Below are 21,923 nucleotides of genomic sequence, written 5' to 3'. Positions count from 1 at the left end.
TGTGGTCTCTGTGCAGTTCAGTGTGCAATTCACCTGTCATATATCATGTCAGCACCAGCTTGTAATGCTTTTGGCCAAGTACTGTTGGCTATGGGTGAGTGGACACTTTGATTGAACACTAACTAATTTGAAGCTGCACCTGAGGAAATGCACACCTATGTTACCAACTGAATTGGGCCAAAATCACAGTAAAAGGCCACCAATGGAGATCTGTACCATGGATTAAAATGAAATTAAAATACAAGAATTTTAAAAAGAAATTCAAGATGAATGGGTCAGTGGGATGCAATATACTTACTCTTGATGAGTTTTCATTACCCATGATTCCACAGCAGTTTTAGCGACTGGTTTGTCAACAAACAAGACCCGCATTACACAATGTTTACCCAATTCTGGCAATTCCCTAGAACAAAAACACAACAGAGTCAAGACAATCATTAGCAACTTTTTCAGCCGATTTGTGCATCTTTCATGAGATCACAAAATAACAAGAAAAATATTCCCAATATGTAGCACGAAAGTAATACATGTATGTGTGCTGACAAGATGGCGACTTGGCAAAATTCAAAGTTGTAGTGCTAGAACATCATCCGAACGATTTAGAAAATATGAACCCTGTTCATACATACCAGAACATTTTGTGAATCTTATTTCACCAAAATAATAACAAGTACAGTAACAATTCAAAAACATGATTTTCCTTCATTTTGTTTTAATGTGTTTAAGACTAGGGGTCTGTTACCGTCAAGCAAAATTTTAAATATGTGGACAAACTCAAAAAAATAGAAATCCTTGATTCTTTTTAGCATGGAAAGGGTTTAGGGGGACATTTTAAAAATGACATTTAAAAAGTTGCATTTGGCCTGTTGGCATGGTAACGGACAAAACAAATATAAGTCGAAAATGACCAAAATTTACAATTTTCATTTTTGAAAAAGGGCAAAGTTTGGTCGAATGCCACAAATATATAAGATGTGATATAATTTTTTATTTTTTTCTTCAGATAGGGGCATGCCTTGGTAGTCCTTGCAAATGAAGAAAGAGCTTGTCACTCTTTTAAAAGATCCTTTAATTTTAAGTAGAAACTAGAGCGGTTCTCGGCTTGCGCGGTTCTCGACGCAAAGCGTCGGCCACAATGCCTCCACCTTGAGGCGTATCATGTTGAATGTACCCAACCAAGTGTCATGCCCATACGACGGTTTTAGTAATTTGACCTCAGATGACCCCTGTGTGAACCCAGATGACCCCAAAATGTCCATCCAAAAATTTAACTTTAAATGTTGACTGTATCCACCAAGTTTCATGCCCATACGACAGTTTTAAGTTATTTGACCTCAGATGACCCCAAAATGACCTTCCAAGAATTTAACTCTAAATGTTGACTGTACCCACCAAGTTTCATGCCCATATGACAGTTTTAAATTATTTGACCTCAGATGACCCCTCTTGGGTGACCCCGGATGACCCCAAAATGACCGTCCAAGAATTTGACTCTAAATGTTGACTGTACCCACCAAGTTTCATGCCCATACAACAGTTTTAAGTTATTTGACCTCAGATGACCTCTGTGTGACCCCAGATGACCCCAAAATGACCTTCAAAAAATTTGATTCTAAATGTTTACAGTACCCACCAAGGTTAATGCCCATACGACGGTTTTTGCTAATTTGACCTAAGATGACCCCTAGATGACCTTGGGTGACCTGGACCCACTAACCAAACCTACTGGAATTTGAAGACCGCCAACGACCATCCCTCCACCAAATTGCATCACTGTACACCAAGGTTCATGCCCATACTGACGGTTTTGCTAATTTGACCTCAGATGACCCCTAGATGACCTTGGGTGACCTTGACCCACTAACCAAACCTACTGGAATTTGAAGACCGCCAACGACCATCCCTCCACCAAATTGCATCACTGTACACCAAGGTTCATGCCCATACAACGGTTTTTGCTAATTTGACCTCAGATGACCCCTAGATGACCTTGGGTGACCTTGACCCACTAACCAAACCTACTGGAATTTGAAGACCGCAAACGACCATCCCCCCACCAAATTGCATCACTGTACATCTTACCAGTTACAAGATATTGCACCCGCAAGCTCGGACGGACGGACGGACGGACAGATGGACGGACGGACAGATGGACGGACGGACGGACAACCAGGAAACATAATACCTCCGGTGGAGGCATAAAAACACATTTTTGGGCAAAAATTGTAAATGTCATTTTACCCCAACATTGAAGGGATGTAACTGTAAAGAAGAAGTTGATATTTTGTAATTGTATGGTGGCATAGCTAGAGTGAACCCTTGCTGACAGATATATAGTTTCAAAAAATTGGGGTCTCAACTTCTAAAGAAGTTCTGGCTTGTTAAAAGTACCAAGTTTTTGAAAAATGTGTATTTTTTAAGGGGAATTTATGGCAAAAAAGACAAGTTTCGCTTAAAAGGATTGTGTTTAAATAACCGTAATGAAATAATTATTGAATATATTTCTATTGATGAAAAGATTAAGTGACTTCTTAAATTTGAGTCTCAGTTTTAAATGGTACAAACAAGCTATATTATACATACAGGCCTTTTAAGCATGTTAAGCAGATTAGACAGATCGCAGCGCTATTAAATACAGATAGGGGGCAGCGCTTGGAAGACAGGTTGCTTTTAGCATCAGACAGCTAGCTACCCAGTACAAACAACAGAGTTCAACTTTACGAGAACACCAATCAGGGGCTGTGCAATAATGATAAGCCCTGTAGGAAGGGTAAATATGGGGGGGTGTCCAAGAAATTTTGGCAACCCCAAAAAAGGGGGGAGCAATTTTGGCAGGTCAAATGAACCTATACCATGGTTCCTAGCCGTCATGAGAGGTTTTTGTAAGTTTGCCACTGCTTTTAGCATCAGACAGCTAGATACCGGTACAAACAACAGAGTTCACCAACTCTACGAGAACACCAATCAGGGCTGTGCAATAATGATTTGCCCAGGTTTTTGTTTGCCACTGCAAGCTAGGTGGGGGCAATGGACATTGGAGCACATTTACGGGGCAGACTATACTACAGACACGCTCTGATAAGGGCTTAGAAAAACAGTGCAGAAATGTTCAAATATGCAAATTCTTTTGCTCACTACGCTTGCATTATACATGTACATCTAGACCATTATTATAAGGTTTGCAAATTGGGATCTCAAACATATGTCATGTGTGGGGGAGATTTGTTGGCAGGCGGAAGGGGCAAGCAATGGCACGCCGTTTGGAAGTTTTAAGCTTAGCCCTCAACATCAGGAAGCATGTAAAGTTTCATCTCCAGCAGATGGATCTTCAGGGAATTCAACATCAGAAAATGTTAACCAAGAAACATTTGAAAATCATCAACATCATGAACTATGTGCTGCTTTTAACATCAGGCAGCTAACCCAGTACAATCAACAGTGTTCACCAATTCTACGAGAACACCAATCAGAAATAGGAAGTATGTGAAGCTTTATCTTCATTAGATGAATCTACTAGCTACGGTGGATTCAAGAGGTATTGCAAACGCTATTCAGTTACCCAAGGAAACATGTACATCGACATACATAAAGCATTGAAGCATTGACACTAGTAGCTCACATTCAGTCAGGAAAATATGACAAAATTACAAACATCAAAGTTAAAAAGCCTTCTAGCCAAGATAAGAGGAAATACAAACGGACAGCAATGCATTCTTTCTGAATCAGAGATATGATTAGGTCATGAATTGGCATGAAAAAGGTTATATACCACTAATAGGTAACTATTTGTTTGCATGGCATCTGAAAAGACTGCTTTAAAATCGCTGAAATTGACCAAGTAATATAGCCAAAAAAGTACTTTTTAGGGTTTGATGCTTCAAAATGGTATATTTTCTCTCATTATATGACATTTTTGTTGTAATAGTACCAAAATTCACACGCACGGCTACGGTTTTTAGTAAATATTCGCCCTAACATATTGTAACTTTCAGCTTCGAGTGCGCACTGCCATTTTGAGGTGTTTACGGTTCAGTGCGTTAAAACAAGAAAAATCTCAGGTCAACCTATGTTGAGTTTTTGATCATTTGGCATGTAAATCATATAGTTTCACCTGATATTAGTGGCATTTAACTGTGAGAGTTCTGAATATGAGAAACGTCCACCCGAAATTAGCCATTTTGCCCTTGAAGCCCGTGGAATACATATTAGTGGTATTTAACCTATAGTCAGCAAGAAACAAACAAACCCAATTTCCAAGAAGCAGAAAGAATTTATTATTGATGGGTATGAGCATGGAGAGGTCACTGGGAATCCGGGCTGGGAATAGAGAGACCCTTCTGCTGTTGCTAAGCAAATGCGTTTTTGGCGGATGTAAAATAGCAACAAGAGGGCATTTAGCATGTTTAGCAGGCCTACATCTGAGACGAGTATCTGACCCCACAACACACAAGTAGTTTTTTTCCGAAAGATCAATGATGAATTTGCAGATCCTGCAGATACAATGGTATATCAAGAGTGCCTAAAGCAAACGGTGCAGAAACCAGAACTTTATCATCCCATTACTCCTATTACTTAAATTTGGGGACAAATAGATTATTTAGAGTATAAGATGACAAACTTAGCAGTGTCAGCATCATCTGTCAGGCACTGTTCATGATCTCATTAGAAAATCCCACACATGAGCGACTCCGTTTATAATTCTAACAACAATCTACACAAAGTAAAGACTTGAGCATCACTTTATGATGGGTTGGCAATGGCTTCACCATGACCACATTTAACTTTTTAAAAAAAATGTGACATTGCATTTTAAAAACAATAATTCAAGTGCATTGTCTAGTCCCCATGTTTTTATAAACATTTTTCTATTGTTTTGTACAATGTTTGATCTTTCTTACATTTGAGATTTGTTTTCAGTATCATGCAGTCTTAGAACTAGATTTATAGATAACATTGTATAAAACAAAGAAAAATGTTACTTGGTATGTCAGTTGCTGTTGTTGCTATAAACCCCAGATAAGGTAGAAACAACTGGTAAAAAGGACTTTAATATTATAAATCCACGAAATTATCACATTCTCATTATGTTTAAACCATATGTAGATTATTGGTGAGGTATTTCAGATAAAGTCAATCAATGAGTCCAGTAGTGAATATTAGCCACTTGCAGTTCCGCCATTATGCACTATGTGCGGGGAGAGCCTCGAACTGGCAGCATACATGAATGGGAATTGAACCAGTCATATAACATTCTGTGTAAGGTTACATAATTCTTCCTTTCATGTATGCTGCCAGTTCGAGGCTCTCCCGCATATAGTGCATAATGGATGAACTGCAAGTGGCTAATAGGCCTAAATAAGAAGTAGAAATGATTATTATACATGGAAAACCCCTAGCCTACTCCAGAGTAGTGACCAACTGAAATATAATGTGTTTTATTTGGTTTCATTAGTTATAATCGATTTATCCATTGTTTAGGAAGAGTAGAGATTGTAAAAGACAGATAACCACCACCAAGAAATTAATGCCCATGGTAACCATGTTGCGCCCTAACTTTGCACATTTTTCATGCATTAAACCATATGGCTGGGGAGGGTCACTGACAGTTTACTAAGTGAAAATTACTTAAATAAATGATAACCAATGGTTATTATGGGTCAATGAACTATTCTGGGTATGTTATTTGCAAATCACAAGCCAGTAAAGGATTTTTATACTGTGAAAGTGCTATGTAATTAGCTCATTTTTATCGAAAATAGCGAACTTTCTTCAAAGTAAAACTTCATTATGGGGTGAAGACCCCAATTTTTTTATTGGTTGGTTGATCATCCCCATTCATAGTCATTCTCATCCAACCCCTGTCTTTAATCAGCAAACTTCTTCTTGAGAGTAATTGAATTTCAAAGTTATACCACTTTTACTAATGAAAAAATTTGCAAAAAAGAGGGATTTTGCATTGCATATTACACAATATTCTAGGTGGGTGAGAAAACTGGCAATACCATTTTTGTAACGTCTAATACATAGGTATTTATCAGCAGCAATTTAAATTGTTCCATACTTCTAGCAATTTCATTAGTGCTAGCTAGAAAAATGTGTCTTTTTCGAACTGTAAAAAAAAAAAAAAATGAACTTTCCCTGTGGCAATCTTCAAAGAACCGTTACCATGGCAACAAGGGATTTTCGAATTTTGATCAAGTTACAAAATCATTAGACCCAAATACCTTTCCTATCACAAGATTTAGGCAAATTCCATGAACCTTTATTTTTGGCTTTGTCCGCACATTGCTGAATTGATCCAGACCCCCATTCTTAAAAGTTGGCAATGATCATGTGACTGAAATGAAGTAGTTATCGTTCCATACTCTATCTACTGATCCACACAGTATGTGGGAGTTGACTTGGAGGAGACAAATAACACCCAGTACTTAGGTGTTCACTTCCAACATGATTTTTGCTGGAACACACAGGCAGAGCATGCTACATGTACCTCAAAAGCAACCAGGGTGCTTAATTTCATCAGAAGAAATTGGGGGTGTGTTATACTTTGCCTGGAGTGCTCAGCCTTTTAGCTCGAAACTATTAAATCACAGAGAACAAAATCGCCATGTCATGCTGTTGAACAACTACATTGTAGTTACTATCATGGCAATTTATGACATGAAGATATAGGAATGGTGACGCTGTGTACAGGTCAACGACCTCCTTCTACTCACACACCAACGCATAACCAGACTCCACCTGCAAACAAGAACTGTTTAAAACACTTTTTCTTCCATCAAACGATTTCCGACTGGAAAAGTTTACCCTACCGCATTTAACCACAATTTAAACCGAACCAAGTAATTTCAAGACACAAGTACTCAAAAGTTCGATTAAACAACAACTGTGCACAACAACTGATTGTTTGGCTCCACTTGGAGCGTTGACCAGTAATCTTTCAGATCCAGATCCAGGTGACAGATCCTATTCTTGACTGTTCCTTTAATGATTTCCCGTACAGTTAGGGTTGTAAAATTCCCGGGAATTTTCGGAGTGGAAAATTTCCACTGGAAATTTTGGGAATTAACAGGAATTTTCGTGAATTTTCATTCAAATCTAAAAATCATAGTTTAGATAGGGGAATCACTCATTTTTTTTATCACTGTAAAGATTAGGGTATTGGAGTAATTTATAAGAGCATACAATCAATATAAAGAACTTCAAGAATGATCAATAACCATTTTTATCAAAAAACAACAAGCATGACCAGATCTTATACTGCATTATATTTTTGTGCTGTAAAACATCTTACACTAGCTGGTATGAATTTTGAAACAATAACCACAAAACTCTGAAGGGATAATCATTATCTTAAACTTATTACATAAAGACTTTAATAGAATACTTTTAGCAGTATCTTTTTGTTACCAGCTAACAGCTAAGTGATCTTGAATATTAAATTTAAAATTCTTATTCAGTGCTACACAGGCCTGTATGCAGAGGGGGTGCGGCCCCCTAATTTGCAAAGGTATACAAAAAGTCCCAAAATATCACAATTTTCACCCTCCCCACCTTGAAAAAAAGGTCCACTTTTTCAAAATCAGCACCCCCCCAAAAAAAAAAAAATCATGCATACAGGGCTGGTGCTACATGTAGCTCATAAGATGTGAACTACAAAGATCTTGCATGAGTTAATGCCCTGGAGTTAACGTTGTCTGTTCAGTACCAAAATACACGTATGTACCATGATGTATGCCTACATACGCACATTTTTTTTGCATTTGGTTGGACTTTTCAAAATTAAATACAAATAATCACCAATTACTTTTCATAATCACCATTCACCAATTATGTTTTGATGCCAAAACATAATTATAAAATTTACAGCATTCATATTCATTATTCAAGAAGTATGGTAGCCTATACCTGTGTTGTGAAAGTATTTAACAAATGATTTCTGAAAATGATAAGAAAATTTTCCATTTTCATGGCAATTTTAAGAGGTTTGATTGAAGAAGTCAATTATAAATATGACATGGCAAGTTACATTGTCATTCAAAATGACTCCAATATTTTAAAGGCAAAATAGATAGAAATGTTTGTCTCAGTGACTCAAAGCTATTGAAAAATCCCAACTACATGTACATACATTTTTGGTTAAGAAATAGCAATGAACTATTATAATGGTAATTGGGAATTCCCAAAATATGCAACATTTTACTTAGGATGAAAATATGCAAGATGCTGGACTTGGAAAATCCCACATGAAAAAATCTTTGTCATTTTTTAAATATTGAAAATCTGTGGTAAAAGAACATATAAACAAGACCTATTCTTTATTGGTAGGACTTATCTGATTGTAAACATCAAATATAATGTATGTTGTGAAAAGATTAAATTTGCTTTCTGAATGATTAGGCCCTAAATATTAAAATACAAGTTAAAACATAATAAAAGCCAATAATTGAAAATTCCCCAAATTCCCAATATTCCCGGGCCCTTCAAAATTCCCGGAAACTTTCCACCCCTTACAACCCTACTTACAGTATTAAACGGTAGGTAACCTAGGCAAACCTTAGTTAACACATTTACTAGTCAGCGAATTCGCCGAGACCGGGGCCCCAACACAATGCATATTTACATAGAAATTTGAATTTTTTCGAGAATAGGTGGGTGAAGGAAACCTACATAAATATGTTTTCTATACTTCACTTGACCCAAATATATGATTTTTTATGGTGATAATCAAGTCGCACATGGAATTTTAGAGGATTTTGATAGCAGTTCCATTAAAAAAGCTGCCATCGCCATAAGACTAAGATCTAGAAACACCCCGAAATGCCGTTTTGGGGAATTTTGCTAGCTGAATCTTTTTTGATGAAAGTCAATCTTTGACAAGATGTAACTTTGCTACGGAAAGTGCTATGAAAAAAAGGTTTTCAGTTTTGGCTTAGTTTACTCAAGGGCTTTAATTTGATATATAAAACGATGCAATTTGATGGCAAATTTGAATTCACCTAGTATACCTATAAACGGTCTTACATGTATATACATGTATGTTGTCCGTATTATAAGTTCCTTGTACTAGATCTCACCGTATAAAGCAGTATCGCCCGATAGAGCGCTTTAATAACCTCAACAGCGGGATTGCTTGAGAAGTCTAGCCAAGAATTTCCTCACTGATAGCTTCACATTCTTAGAGCGTGATCGGAAATTAGGTAACATTTGGCCAAAAATTAAAATTGTTATAAATTTGTGCATATTGTGCACAGTATAATAATTAATCTCAAAATACCATATTTTACTAATCCAAAAGAAAAAGTAAAATTTTGCTGTACGTTCTGCCTAAACGGGGTCTGTAAAGTTAGGTCAACAAAATTACACTGTGAGGGACAGACATCGCAGTACCGGTACAAATTAAAAAATTTTAAGCTTTAAATAACAAGAAGAGTTCCTGTAGTTTATTTTGTTTTGCAAATTAACAACAATACATTTACTATCAATAATACAATTTAGATGAATAAAAAATGTGTCCCTGTTTTCAAGGAAGGGGGTTGTTGAAGTTGACATTATGAAATTTTGTCCAACTCTCGCAAAATTAATCGTAAAAAGTTTTTTCTCGTAAAAGTTCTTGAATAAATTACAATGACACATACCCCATCTATTGACATTGATGCCCAGGTATCCTGATATAAAGTTACAAAATTTAGAAACATTTCATTCCAGAGTTACTATTGCTGTGGTTTCTAAAATAAATTGATTTCCGTCCCTCACAAGTCAAAATGCGGCAAATTACGACAAAAGTACATACATGTACCACCTTCGATTCATTTGGCATAGATATTCACCTTATTAAGAGTCAAATACCCATTCAAGTTTAATTGAATGAAAATACTCTTAAAACTTTTCAGTGCATCTATTTATCTATTGATTTCCGTCCCTCATGTGAGGGACGAATTTCGATCACTCTTGCTAGAGATCATTGCATTCAAAAGCTAGTTGGATTCACTGAAGCATGACACCGTGTAAAGCAATGGAAATTCAGAAGTAAACACAGCCGATCACGACAGGCGATCACATCAAAAATGTTGCTAAAATAACACTTCAGCAAAATTTTAGCCTGTCCAAAATAGGCAAATCTTGCTCAAAAGATACAATTGACTTGAGTGGAGTCATTGAAATATATAACATTCATCCAAATTTCAACATTTACAGAATTCATAAATATTTCTGTGCAAAAAATTGCACCGCTGTCAGACCGAAAAACGATAGCAACGCACTATCATCGAATGCATTTTAACTATCGTGTGCAAATTTGATTAGTTCGCAACGCAAACTAATAAAACTGGTAAAGCAGACACATCATTTATTGGTATGACATTTTCATATTGGTGTTGCACTGCTGCCCTATTTGTGCAGAGCTACTATTAGACTATGGGACATGGGCATTTATCTTTCACTTCCGTAGTCCACTCTTGGGCAGAACATAAAAACATAACAAATCAAGAGTAAATATATGTCTGAATTAATATCAAAAAGTTCCCGTTTTACTTTACTCATTTAGGAGTTATTTGGGGTTAAAAATGTGTTTTAGTGATTTTTTTCCCATTTTGCCTTAAAAATGTCAAATATTAAAATAGCTGTAACTTTAAAATAAATTGAGTAGAAATTTCATTTCTATTGTAGATGTTACATGTCATATGGATTTCCAACACTGGTGAATAAAAATGTCATAGCACAACTCTAAAATATAAAAAAATGACAAAAAACATATTTTTGTGCTATTTTGGCCATTTTTGACCTAAAAATGTAATTTTTGCATAAAAAAAAAAAATAAATATATATTTTCTTGATTTAAAAAATATGTCATTATATCAACCTAGTTATTCTGAACAAAAAAGTTAATGATGGTGAATGTCTGTGACCTATAGTTTTTGATCTATGGCCCTTTCAAATTCACATACGGACTAAAATAGCATGTTTTTGTCAATTTTTCCAATTAGGCTGAAAATGGTACTTTTTTGTAATTTTAACAAAATTTTCAGTGTTTGGAAAGTGGGAACTTCACATATATTATGGATATATTATAGTACTTTCATTTTAAGCTAGTTGTAGATCCACTGGTAGCTCGGTTTCCATGGCAGAAGCAATTATATCGTCAATTTTACTACTTTCAATGCAGCAAAATCATTTTAGTCATCATTTTACTGCATTGAAAGTAGATAAAATTGCTGCTACCACATTGTAGTGGGCATACTAGTGGATCTTGAAATAGCTTAACATTAAAGTACAATTACATGTTCATATTATTAAGTGAAGTTCCACTTTCCAAAAACTAACTAAGTTGGTTAAAATGGCCATAAAGGACCATTTTTGGCGTAATATTGGAAATATTGAACAAAAACATGCTATTTTAGTCCATATATGAATTTGAAAGGGCCATAGATCAAAAACTATAGGTCACAGACATTCACCAGTATTAACTTTTTTGTTCAGAATAACTAGGTTGACATAATGACATATTTTTTAAATCAATAGAATTTATATTTATTTTTATCCCCATGCAAAAATTACATTTTTAGCTCAAAAATGGCCGAAATAGCACAAAAATATGGTTTTTGCCATTTTTTTTATATTTTAAAGTTGTGCTGTGACATTTTTATTCACCAGTGTTAGACATCCATGTAATATGTAACATCTACAATAGAAATGAAATTTCTACTCAATTTATTTTGAAAGTTACAGCTATTTTAATATATGACATTTTTGGGCAAAAATGGAAAAAAATCACGAAAAACACATTTTTAACCCCAAATAACTCCTAAATTACACAGTAACGTGCAACTTTTGAAAGTGGGAAATGTTATATTATTGATCAGTGATATAATAGCTATATTTTCATGTATAAACCATCCTCTACCCAGAAAGGGAGAACGAAAACTACTTTCTGAAGCACTTAGCAAGCCTTGTCCCATGGTCTATATGGTATGGGTTCCCTGTACTAAAATGTGATGCTAGAGTTCTTGAGTAAAAACAGCAGCAAAGCAAAAAGGGCCGCGGGTCGGACCGACTCTCAGACTCACCTAAACACAGCTAGGCATGTCGCAGGATGATTGTACAATCTATCAAGTACAGCAGCAGGTAGAGTACGCAGATAACCGTGTAAATCTTTGCAATCTAATTGCTTTCCCATTAAAGTCGATGCCATCATCAACAGTCAACATCAGACATGCAAAATAGTTAATTAATTGATTTATTAACAGCTCGTGTGCATTCATGCTATCGACAGCCTTAGGACAGAGTTGCCAGTCAATTGCAAAAACTAGACTTATCGCATTCGTAAAGACGCAAGTGAACAATGCCCATAGTGAAAACAAGAAAGCGGTGAAGACTAGCTAGCCACGTAGATTGTCACCCAAAAATCCATTCCATACATGACACATACAGCAGCAGCTCAGCTTCAACTCAACACAATGCAGTATTGGCAAGCAAGCAGATGGCGATCGAATTTTTTCTCTACTGCTGACATGTAAACGTGGTCATGGGATACAGATGGTGTAAGTTCATTCATATTCAAATTCAATATAAATAATTTGGCATAAAAGGTTGTTGATGTTGCGTGTGAACTTGCTCATTCCATTGTGTGTAACTGTAATTAACTCTGTCTGTCTGTGTGTGTGTCAGACTGTGACAGTCATGACAGTGTGTCAATACCGGTAGTACACATAAAAATGCTGATTCAGTATCATCACTGTGATTGTCGTGTGCAATAATTATGAGCCTGCCTGGGGGAGGGTAAAATGGGGGTAAAGATTTTTTGGCTGGCCAAGGACCAGGGGGTGGGAGGGCAAGCAATATTTGGCAGGTCATCGGACATTGGGGGGACACAAAAACAAGGCGGTAAAGGAAGCACATTCTCCCACTGTTCTCGCTGGATGACTCTCGACTTGATCACTCTATAATCGATTGACGCAATACATAGTAAACAGTTGCCGTCTTGCTGCAAGTGCAAGTTCACACATGCATAGCCCTGATATAAAATAATTGATTTATTATTTTAATAATACTAATAGGCCTACTTGTCACTTGATTTTTTCGAATTTACCAAGTAGTATTTTAATATGCTCATGTATGTTCTGAATTGTATATTACAGGCCTATGAATCAACTTTTTATAGTTTCTTTTATTTTTATAGGCCTATCGATCATCATCATATTTATGATTTTAAACCTTTAATTTAGCAAGAATTTCGTCTGATTTATGATCACAAAATAGTTCCAATATTTTTGTTATTCCAAATCTTTTCTTTCTGACTGACTTTCTTAGTCACATGCTCTGACCATCTCGATGCTCTGACACTGACCGTGCAGCAGGCATAGACGATTATTGATCAATTGAAGTATCGACTAGGATATTATAATCCCTCTTAATTCCAGCGAGTACATGTGGAGAATGTGCTACCTTTAATACCGCCTTGTTCCGGCGGGGGGGGGGGGGAGCAATTTTTGACTGTAAAGATTAGATCATTAAGTATCGTACCGTATATGGCCATGTACACGTTACATATATGAGTCAAAATATGCTAAGGCGTTATTTTACAACCAAAGAAATATGCTTATTTCATTTCTTTTTTTCTTAATGTTATGAGTAAGGAATTGATTTATTTGTAAGTTCAGAGGCAAAAATAACTAATAAAGACACAACACACACAGTTTTGAGTCGATCTTTTCATTAAAAATTTGAAAAAAAAAAAAAAGTTTTCTGAATTCCACGTTTTTCATCATTGATTTTTGAACATGCAGTGACGTCTCTTTCCCAACAGCTCATACTGTTTTATTGTGATTCCCAATAGAACTACATGATAGGTGGGTCAAAAGTACATAAAAATAATTTACAAAAATGTAAATATCGTGGTCCTAAGTAAGATTAATGTTATAAATAAAACAAATTGAAATTCACCCTTACGTACGTCAGGTATGTCTGTCAAACTCGTGGTTCAGTTACAAACGATCGTAACTTCACTAAACAGTGTCTACCATGAAAACCACAATGGTCAACCTATAACGAAATGCATTTTGTCTTGAACTATATTCATTTTTTTCTTAGGCTACAATTTGTTTTGATTTTATCATGGTTTTAAAAACTTCTTCCTTCTATCTGTCAAAATCTGACGTACTTAAGATACGACCATATTTCTTGCTCAAAGCCAGACCAGCCTTTATAATACAACGTCACATGATGTAATAGGTGCCCGGATGTTGAACGTCATCAGCTCTTGGCAAAATTACAAGCAATGGCGGCATGACAAGTTGCATAGTGACGTCTGTCAACAAACCTGACGACCGACTATTCTGACGTACGTGAGTATAAATTTCCTTGAAAATATATTACAACTGATAAATCGGTATATATAGACAAAACTGAGCCAGTCCATGTGTAAATTAGAGTAATTTAAACCACGATTTACGCACTGCCTCGGGGCTTTGCCTCGAGGATGTTTGTGTTTATACTCGCACCAATGCTTTTGTACGGACACGTTGCATGCGTACGTTAGATTTTTACAGACTTTCTGGGCGTGCGTCAGGGTTTGACAGCCATTTTATTTTTAAACTTTGATATTTGCTACCTCGCTAAAGATATTGTTGTCGTTTCTCCACCAAGATGCTAGATTTAGAACCCCAATATACACGATGTGCTTTAACGAACGCATTTGTGATTAAACTGGTGTAAACAAAATTAAAGCTTATTCCGTGTACGTTCGTCAGATTGTTGACAGATGTGCTGCACGTTCGTCAGATTGTTGACAGACGTGCCACGTGCGCCGGCACCCAAGCCAAGCCAGCCAAGGACAGTTTTTCCAATCTTCTTTTTTTTGCGCTACCTCAAGTCTAGTGGTGCACCAGGCTTTGTTGATCATTGGCTCACTCGCTTCAACAGGGTTGCCAAACTCCTGATTTAGTAGCCCAATTGTGCTTATAGCCTTATCGTATAAAGCCACTTCTGCCATAAACAAAAATAATGAGGACTTCTTTTGAAATTAATCGGGCTGCTTAGGTTTTTTTTTTTGGGGGGGTTGTGTGCATAATTTGTTTGAGTCTTGAATTATTAAGCTCCAAAACGGAGCCTGGGGGGGGGGGGGTCTGCGTAAGGTGGTCTCAGTGGTGGGTAGTCCGGGCTCCATAACTCAAAATGGAGCCTCCGGCGGGGTTCACATGAATGGTTCTGATAGGTCTCGGAAAAGTGGTCTCGGTGGTAGTCGGGCTCCATAACTCGAAACGGAGCCTCCGGCAGGGGTGTTCACATGAATGGTTCTGATAGGTCTTGGTAAGGTGGTCTTAGTGGTGGGTAGTCCAGGCTCCATAACTCAAAAATGGAGCCTCCAGCCTGGGGTTCACATGAATGGTTCTGATAGGTCTCGGAAAAGTGGTCTCGGTGGTAGTCGGGCTCCATAACTCGAAACGGAGCCTCCGGCGGGGTGTTCACACGAATGGTTCTGATAGGGCTTGCAGAGATGTCACACTTCCGGATTTATCCGGATTTCCGGATTTTTTTATGTGCTCTGGAATTTCCGGATTTAAAAAAAAAATAAATAAAAAAAAAAAAAAAAAAAATTTTTTTTTTTTTTTTAAATTTTTTTCGGTTTTGGAGTGTCCCTGGACCTAGTACTAAATGCTAGGATCATTCATGGTTGACCTACAAAAATGTTTGTGTTTTTAATATGCAAAGTGATAATTTGTGTTCATAGTATGGCATGAACACAAATTATCACTATGCATATTAAAAACACAAACATTTTTGTAGGTCAACCTACCGGGGTGTTCACATGAATGGTTCTGATAGGTCTTGGTAAGGTGGTCTCAGTGGTGGGTAGTCCGGCTCCATAACTCAAAAACGGATCCTCCAGCGGGGTGTTCACATGAATGGTTCTGATAGGTCTTAGTAAAGTGGTCTTAGTGGTGGGTAGTCTGGGCTCCATAATAAAAAACTGAGCCTCTGGTGGGGATGTTCACATGGCCGAGGTTTATTTTATATTGCTTGGGAAGTGGGTAAAAAAATACAATAAAAGTAGACACAGGGGCGTCCAATCACATCATTTTGCATTTGTTTTTGACATTTTAAAAGAAAGCAGTGACACTTGTGGTAATGTGGGTTAAAGAATCGCCCTGTGTTCTAACACTTACCTTTTTTCCCCTTTTTTAATATAGGCTAGTGTTGTCAAGATGGTGTTGAGTATTCGGATGAGGAGTTTCAATCGTAAAAAACCGTGTGATGTTGCGGAGCGTGAGAATGATTCGCCTGAAAATGATGAAGATACACCTTCTACATCTTCTGCACATACACCTTCTACATCTTCTGCACGTTGGGCTAGAAATAGGCGAGAAAAATTAAAGCAAGATCCTGAAGCAAGGAAAAAGTTTTTAGCATCGGAAGCTGCACGTCAACGTGAGCAGACGAGCCAAAAGAACAGAAAAGCAAAGAGAACGAGATAGAGAAACAGGCCGTGATTCGACAACAACGCTATGAAAACGACTCTCTGAAGGAGCTGTAGAATCTGCCAAAGGAAAATGTACAACACAAGGAAAAAAGTCAAAAGTACTTACTCGCACAGAAAAAAAAAAAGAAAACTGAATATAATCGGATTAAACAACAAGAACGCATGAGCTAGGATGAACCCACAACAGAAGAGGCGAGCAAGGGAAATAGATGCAAAAAGGAGAAGTGAAAAGCGAAAGGAAAACCAAGGAAAGCAATGTCCAGTCAATAGCACTCCTCCCCGGACATCTAGTGGTTTCATATCCAAGTCTGCACAACGGATGGCATTCAAGAGATTGTGGGAACGATTTCCAATAAACGATCCAGAAAAATTTGCGTCCATAGTAGAAGACTTTGTGTCAGGAAAGCACACAACACCGAGGAAACAAGCTGCATTGCAAAGACGTGGTATTGGTGTATTAAGTGCAAAAAGAACCCTACAGTTAGGAAAGTGCATGACAGACAGTGTAAAAAGGAGAGTCCAAGAACTGAAGAAAAGAAAGATTCCGCTTCCCTTAAAGAGAGCGACTACTGGTGAGAGCAAATCTAATAAGTAAGAAATACCGTATGCAAAGTCACTTAGCCAAACAATTGGATGTGCGCCCAATTACCTGTCGGAGCTTTCAAAATCACTTGATGAGGATATGATGTCAAAGTCACGGAAAAGACGAAGCGATGCTACAAGCATGGAGGTGATTAACGAAATACAGTCATTTTACAGATTACCGAAGGTATCGAGGGAATTGCCGTACATGAGAACAGTGAAACAGCAGACACAGAGAAGGGTTATGGAAGTCTCTATTGATCAGGCATACACAATGTGGAAGGAAGAACACCCAGATCATGTTACCGTTGTTAGTCGCTCGTTGTTTCAAAAGCTGAGACCTGAAAATGTCCTCCTTCAACACAGAAATAAACTTAATCAATGTCTCTGTGAGTACTGTACTGATATTCTGCTTAAATTGGAGTCATTGAACAGGGCTGCTCAGGTGTATGAGATGCCAGACATAAAAGTCAAAAATAAGTATGAGCTAATTGGTCTATCAATGTGCCCAAAGAACGACGGTGACAACTATGCAAAACCTGACTGCATAAACAGGAGTTGCCCAGAATGTGGAACTGAAAAGCTGCGTGAACCGATTTACACCACTGATAGCAGCTCATGGTGACTCTATGGTACAGTGGCGAAAGTGGGCACTTCAAACTTATGAACACAATGGGAAAACAAAAGCAAAAAAAGTTCTGATCACACAGAGAAAGACCATATCCGAGCTGGTGGAAGAACTATTGAATGAAACCGAAACTCTAGCCAAGCATGTATTTGTTGCTAACTGGCAGCAGGACATGTTTACAGAAATTAGTACAAAGCTCCCACAGAACTGGGCCTTGCTGGTACTGGATTTTGCAGAAAATTATGGATGCCTATCTCAAGATGAAATACAGTCTGCACATTGGGCGACTCAACAAGTGACTGTTCACCCTATCGTTGGCTATTATAATTGTGTGCACTCTGATGCAACTCAGTCCCACATAGTCCAAGAGGCGATGGTTTTCATAAGCGAAGATTTAGGGCACGATTTCCATGCAGTGCATCATTTCGAAGAGGTCGCTGTAAAGCACCTCAAGGAAAGTAGGGGACTTCCTTTGGAACACATAGTTGAGTACACGGACGGCTGCGGCTGTCAATATAAATCCCGAGGCCCATTTGGTGACATAAGCTATGCCACAGAGGATTATGGGGTCGACGACTTTGAAAGACTATATTTCGGATCAAGGCATGGAAAGGGGCCTAGCGATGGGGTTTCAGGGGTGGTAAAAAGTGCAGTCAGGAGAGCCGTTGTTTCGAGAAGAGCTGTGATTAATACAGCAGAAGAAATGTACACCTACTGTAAAGAAGAACTGTCAAGAGAAAGTTGCAAGGGACAACGCCGTACGTTCTTCTTCGTCAGAAGAAATGAAATCCAAAGAGAAAGAAAACGAGAAGTTAAGAAGCCAGTAGCAGGAACCCGTGCCTTTCATGCCATCAAGTGTGTGTCGCCAGGTGTGATAAAAACTCGTTTACTGGGGTGCTTCTGTGAAGGGTGCATTTCAAGTCCCCCCAACCAACTGTGCCAATGCAACTTACGTTAACCCGTGGCAGAGACAAGTATTGAAGATGGATCGTGAAATACCCACTTCTCATGAAAACCAACCATCAGAAGAACCTTCCCCAAATGACACTGCAGAAGAGCTTTCCCTGGTGCAGATGAGCCTCCCCTGATGCAGATGAGCCTTCCCTGGTGCAGATAAGCCTTCCCCTGGTGCAGATGAGCCTTCCCCTGGTGCAGATGAGCCTTCCCCTGGTGAAGAAAGTATTGAAGACTTGTTCAGACAGTTGCAAGGTATGTCAGAAATGTTTTTATTTTCAATGTCATTAACAGTACATGTTGAATTTATTATTTACAAAGTGGAAACTTGTTAATACAAAATTGCTGATAACATCATGACCTACAAAAACGTGTAATGCGTATAAATGCAAAGACTTAATGTAAGGACAGGGAAAATGTGTGATGCACAAAAAACGCAGGAATTTGCGCATTTTGGGTATAATCGCGCATTTTGGGTCCGACCACAAATTTTAAGATTTTACCAAAATAACCATTTTTCAAGTACTAACTTTGCAAAAACCTGAAGTTTTTACAAAAATCAAAGAATCCACAATGACCTGCAACACAATCCATGCTATTTAAAGTATAGAAAATAGGCCGCAAAAAAATTCATAAAAATATAGAAGGAAAAAAGAATAAAAATTTTAATATTGCATGTATTTGAACTTTTGGGGAGAAAAATTAGCATTTTGTTAAAAATGTGCAAATTACATAAAATAGCACATTTTCAGAAACTGGCGCGCGATTTTACTCTCAGAAATCGCAGATTTTCCCTGTGCTTAACTTAATGTTACTTTTAATCACAATTGCAGTATATTTCTTTCTTACAGTATGCTATCAACCCTCCCTGCTTAAAAGTAACATTATTTGGCATTTAATGTTTGCTCTATTTCAGGTGAACGTGATTTAATCGGATGAATCTGAGCCAGACCTGGATGCATCTCTCACTAATCAAGTGCAGAATCACAAGACAGGTAAATTTGTACACCCTGTGATTAAAAGTTGGTTCATATTGTGATATAATGAGTATCTACTTATGACAAGTCTGTTTGAGGAACCTTTATGAAATATATGCTTATTATATAACTTTAGATTACAAAGTTCAAAGATGCATGAAACATTTTCTTAAGTAGATGCTGAGGTAAGATTTGTCTTCAGTAATCTTAGATTGACATATTTATGACAAGTACTACTACACATGCATTTATTTCATATCAATGTACACTTAAAATATATATTTTCTCTACAAGTATAAGAATAATATTATATTGTACATTATATTACAATTATTTTTCATGCATTTTTCAGATTATGAAGATAAGCAGTGGAGAATTGGTGACTGGGTGTTAGCCGAATATAAGGGAATGTATTATCCTGGGATAGTCAAACAAATTGTAGGAGATGAAACAGAAATCGATTGCCTAGAGAAAGCTGGCAAGTTCTGGAAGTGGCCAGATCCCGCAGATCTTCTTTGGTATGAATCACACAAGGTTGTAAGAACTCTTTCTGCCCCATTCCCAATCAGCAACAGAGGACAGTTCAAGTTTGCAGCAGAACTTTAAATTACACTGCCATGCACGGCTTAACATAGTGCTTAGTTGTATACACCTAAATGGTTGGGTAAATTTGACTTGCTAACTATAGCACATAGATGTGTAAATAAGTTATTTGTTCTTATGACTGATGAATGCACTCATATTGTTGTGACCAGCGAGTGTCTTCTTTGTTTTACAGTTGACTTATCTGTGTAAGAAAAAGAAGAAAAAAAAAAGTTAAAACCAAACAATGTTATTGTACAAATTCCATTATTATTATTGGAACAACTTGAACCACATTTTCATGGTGATTCTAGATTGGTGTTAAAGTAGCTGGCTGTATTGTTTGCAAAATGGAGCAACTTGGATGATATAACTTACCTACATGTACATGTCCAGTCAGCAATCTATGGCACGATAGGTTCTGAAAAAATTGACTATGGAAAGCATGAATTCTTAATTCTTATATGTTAAGAATTCTTATTATGTAATAACAAACTTGTGAAATTTACCATGCAATGTACATCTACATGTAATACTCGAATTTAAAGGCAAATACACTTATTGTAAGCTGGTCATTGAAAAGGGATTGAGTTTGGAGGAGTGCGATCACATATAGAATCAGGAGGACAGATTTATTGCCCACTGTAAATTGCAGATCTAGGCTAGAAAATTCAAGTAAATCTGCCAAATCACACTATATACAGCTCCTTTTAAGCAAGGGATTTGTAGCACACCTGCACTTTTTTAAAATTCAATGTCTTTTCTAATATTGGCCAGGTTTTGTGATATTAAATTGTGCAAGTGTCCGTCAAAACTGACGACGACGCACATGTGTGTCCGTCAAACTGACGCACGTCAAGCACATCTGAATTAATCCTCTTATTTACTATGTTCTATCTTTAAACTTCATTTAACCTCTGCAAACATGTTATACTTAACCTTTTTCAAAAATTTACAAATATTCTTTGATATCCAGTGGCTGTAATGAGGTTAATTGTAGTTGTACCTTACCTTTTTGTAGTCGTATGAACCACAAACCAATTTTCAAAGACATTTAGAACTATTTGTTTATTTATTTGGATTGTTTTTTGACATTTATTCATAAGAACTATATTTGTTACATTAAAATAAGTGCAAAAGAGTACCTCCTGATGATAAATTTATTATTTATGCCACAAAAATTGAAATATTTTGTCTGTCAAATCTGACGTACGCACATGTGTGTCCGTCAAATCTGACGTACGCACATGTGTGTCCGTCAAACTGACGTACGTCAAGCACATCTGAATTAATCCTCTTATTTACTATGTTCTATCTTTAAACTTCATTTAAACTCTGCAAACATGTTATACTTAACCTTTTTCAAAAATTTACAAATATTCTTTGATATCCAGTGGCTGTAATGAGGTTAATTGTAGTTGTACCTTACCTTTTTTGTAAGTCGTATGAACCACAAACCAATTTTCAAAGACATTTAGAACTATTTATTTATTTATTTGGATTGTTTTTTGACATTTATTCATAAGAACTATATTTGTTACATTAAAATAAGTGCAAAAGAGTACCTCCTGATGATAAATTTATTATTTATGCCACAAAAATTGAAATATTTTGTCTGTCAAATCTGACGTACGCAAGGTTGAAGTTCCAAACCGAAAAAAATAAAATCTGAAGTTCATGTACAACAACTTATATTTTGCTTTCTATATCATTGTAGCTAATT

At 36.9% G+C, this 21,923-nt stretch overlaps 2 protein-coding genes across 2 annotated transcripts in view; one reads left to right on the top strand and one right to left on the bottom strand.

Moving 5' to 3' along the window:
* LOC140146502 (general transcription factor IIH subunit 4-like) overlaps positions 1-12,250 on the bottom strand; it is a 29,257-nt gene extending 17,007 nt beyond the window's left edge. The window contains exons 1-2 of the mRNA XM_072168374.1: positions 12,066-12,250; positions 299-403 (exon numbers count right to left, since the gene is read on the bottom strand). Coding sequence (XP_072024475.1) covers positions 299-403; positions 12,066-12,193 — 233 coding nt within the window. The 5' untranslated portion in view covers positions 12,194-12,250. The remainder of the gene's footprint in view (positions 1-298; positions 404-12,065) is intronic.
* A 31-nt stretch (positions 12,251-12,281) lies between these two features.
* LOC140146494 (solute carrier family 35 member E2A-like) overlaps positions 12,282-21,923 on the top strand; it is a 36,701-nt gene continuing 27,059 nt past the window's right edge. Inside the window, exon 1 of the mRNA XM_072168362.1 lies at positions 12,282-12,539. The gene's annotated coding sequence lies outside the window, so the exon portion shown is untranslated. The remainder of the gene's footprint in view (positions 12,540-21,923) is intronic.

This window comes from Amphiura filiformis, chromosome 1 (genome assembly GCF_039555335.1).
Source record: "Amphiura filiformis chromosome 1, Afil_fr2py, whole genome shotgun sequence".
Classification (NCBI taxonomy): Eukaryota; Metazoa; Echinodermata; class Ophiuroidea; order Amphilepidida; family Amphiuridae; genus Amphiura; species Amphiura filiformis.
Note: the sequence above shows the minus strand (reverse complement) of the source record. Positions and strands in the feature narration are given on the sequence as shown.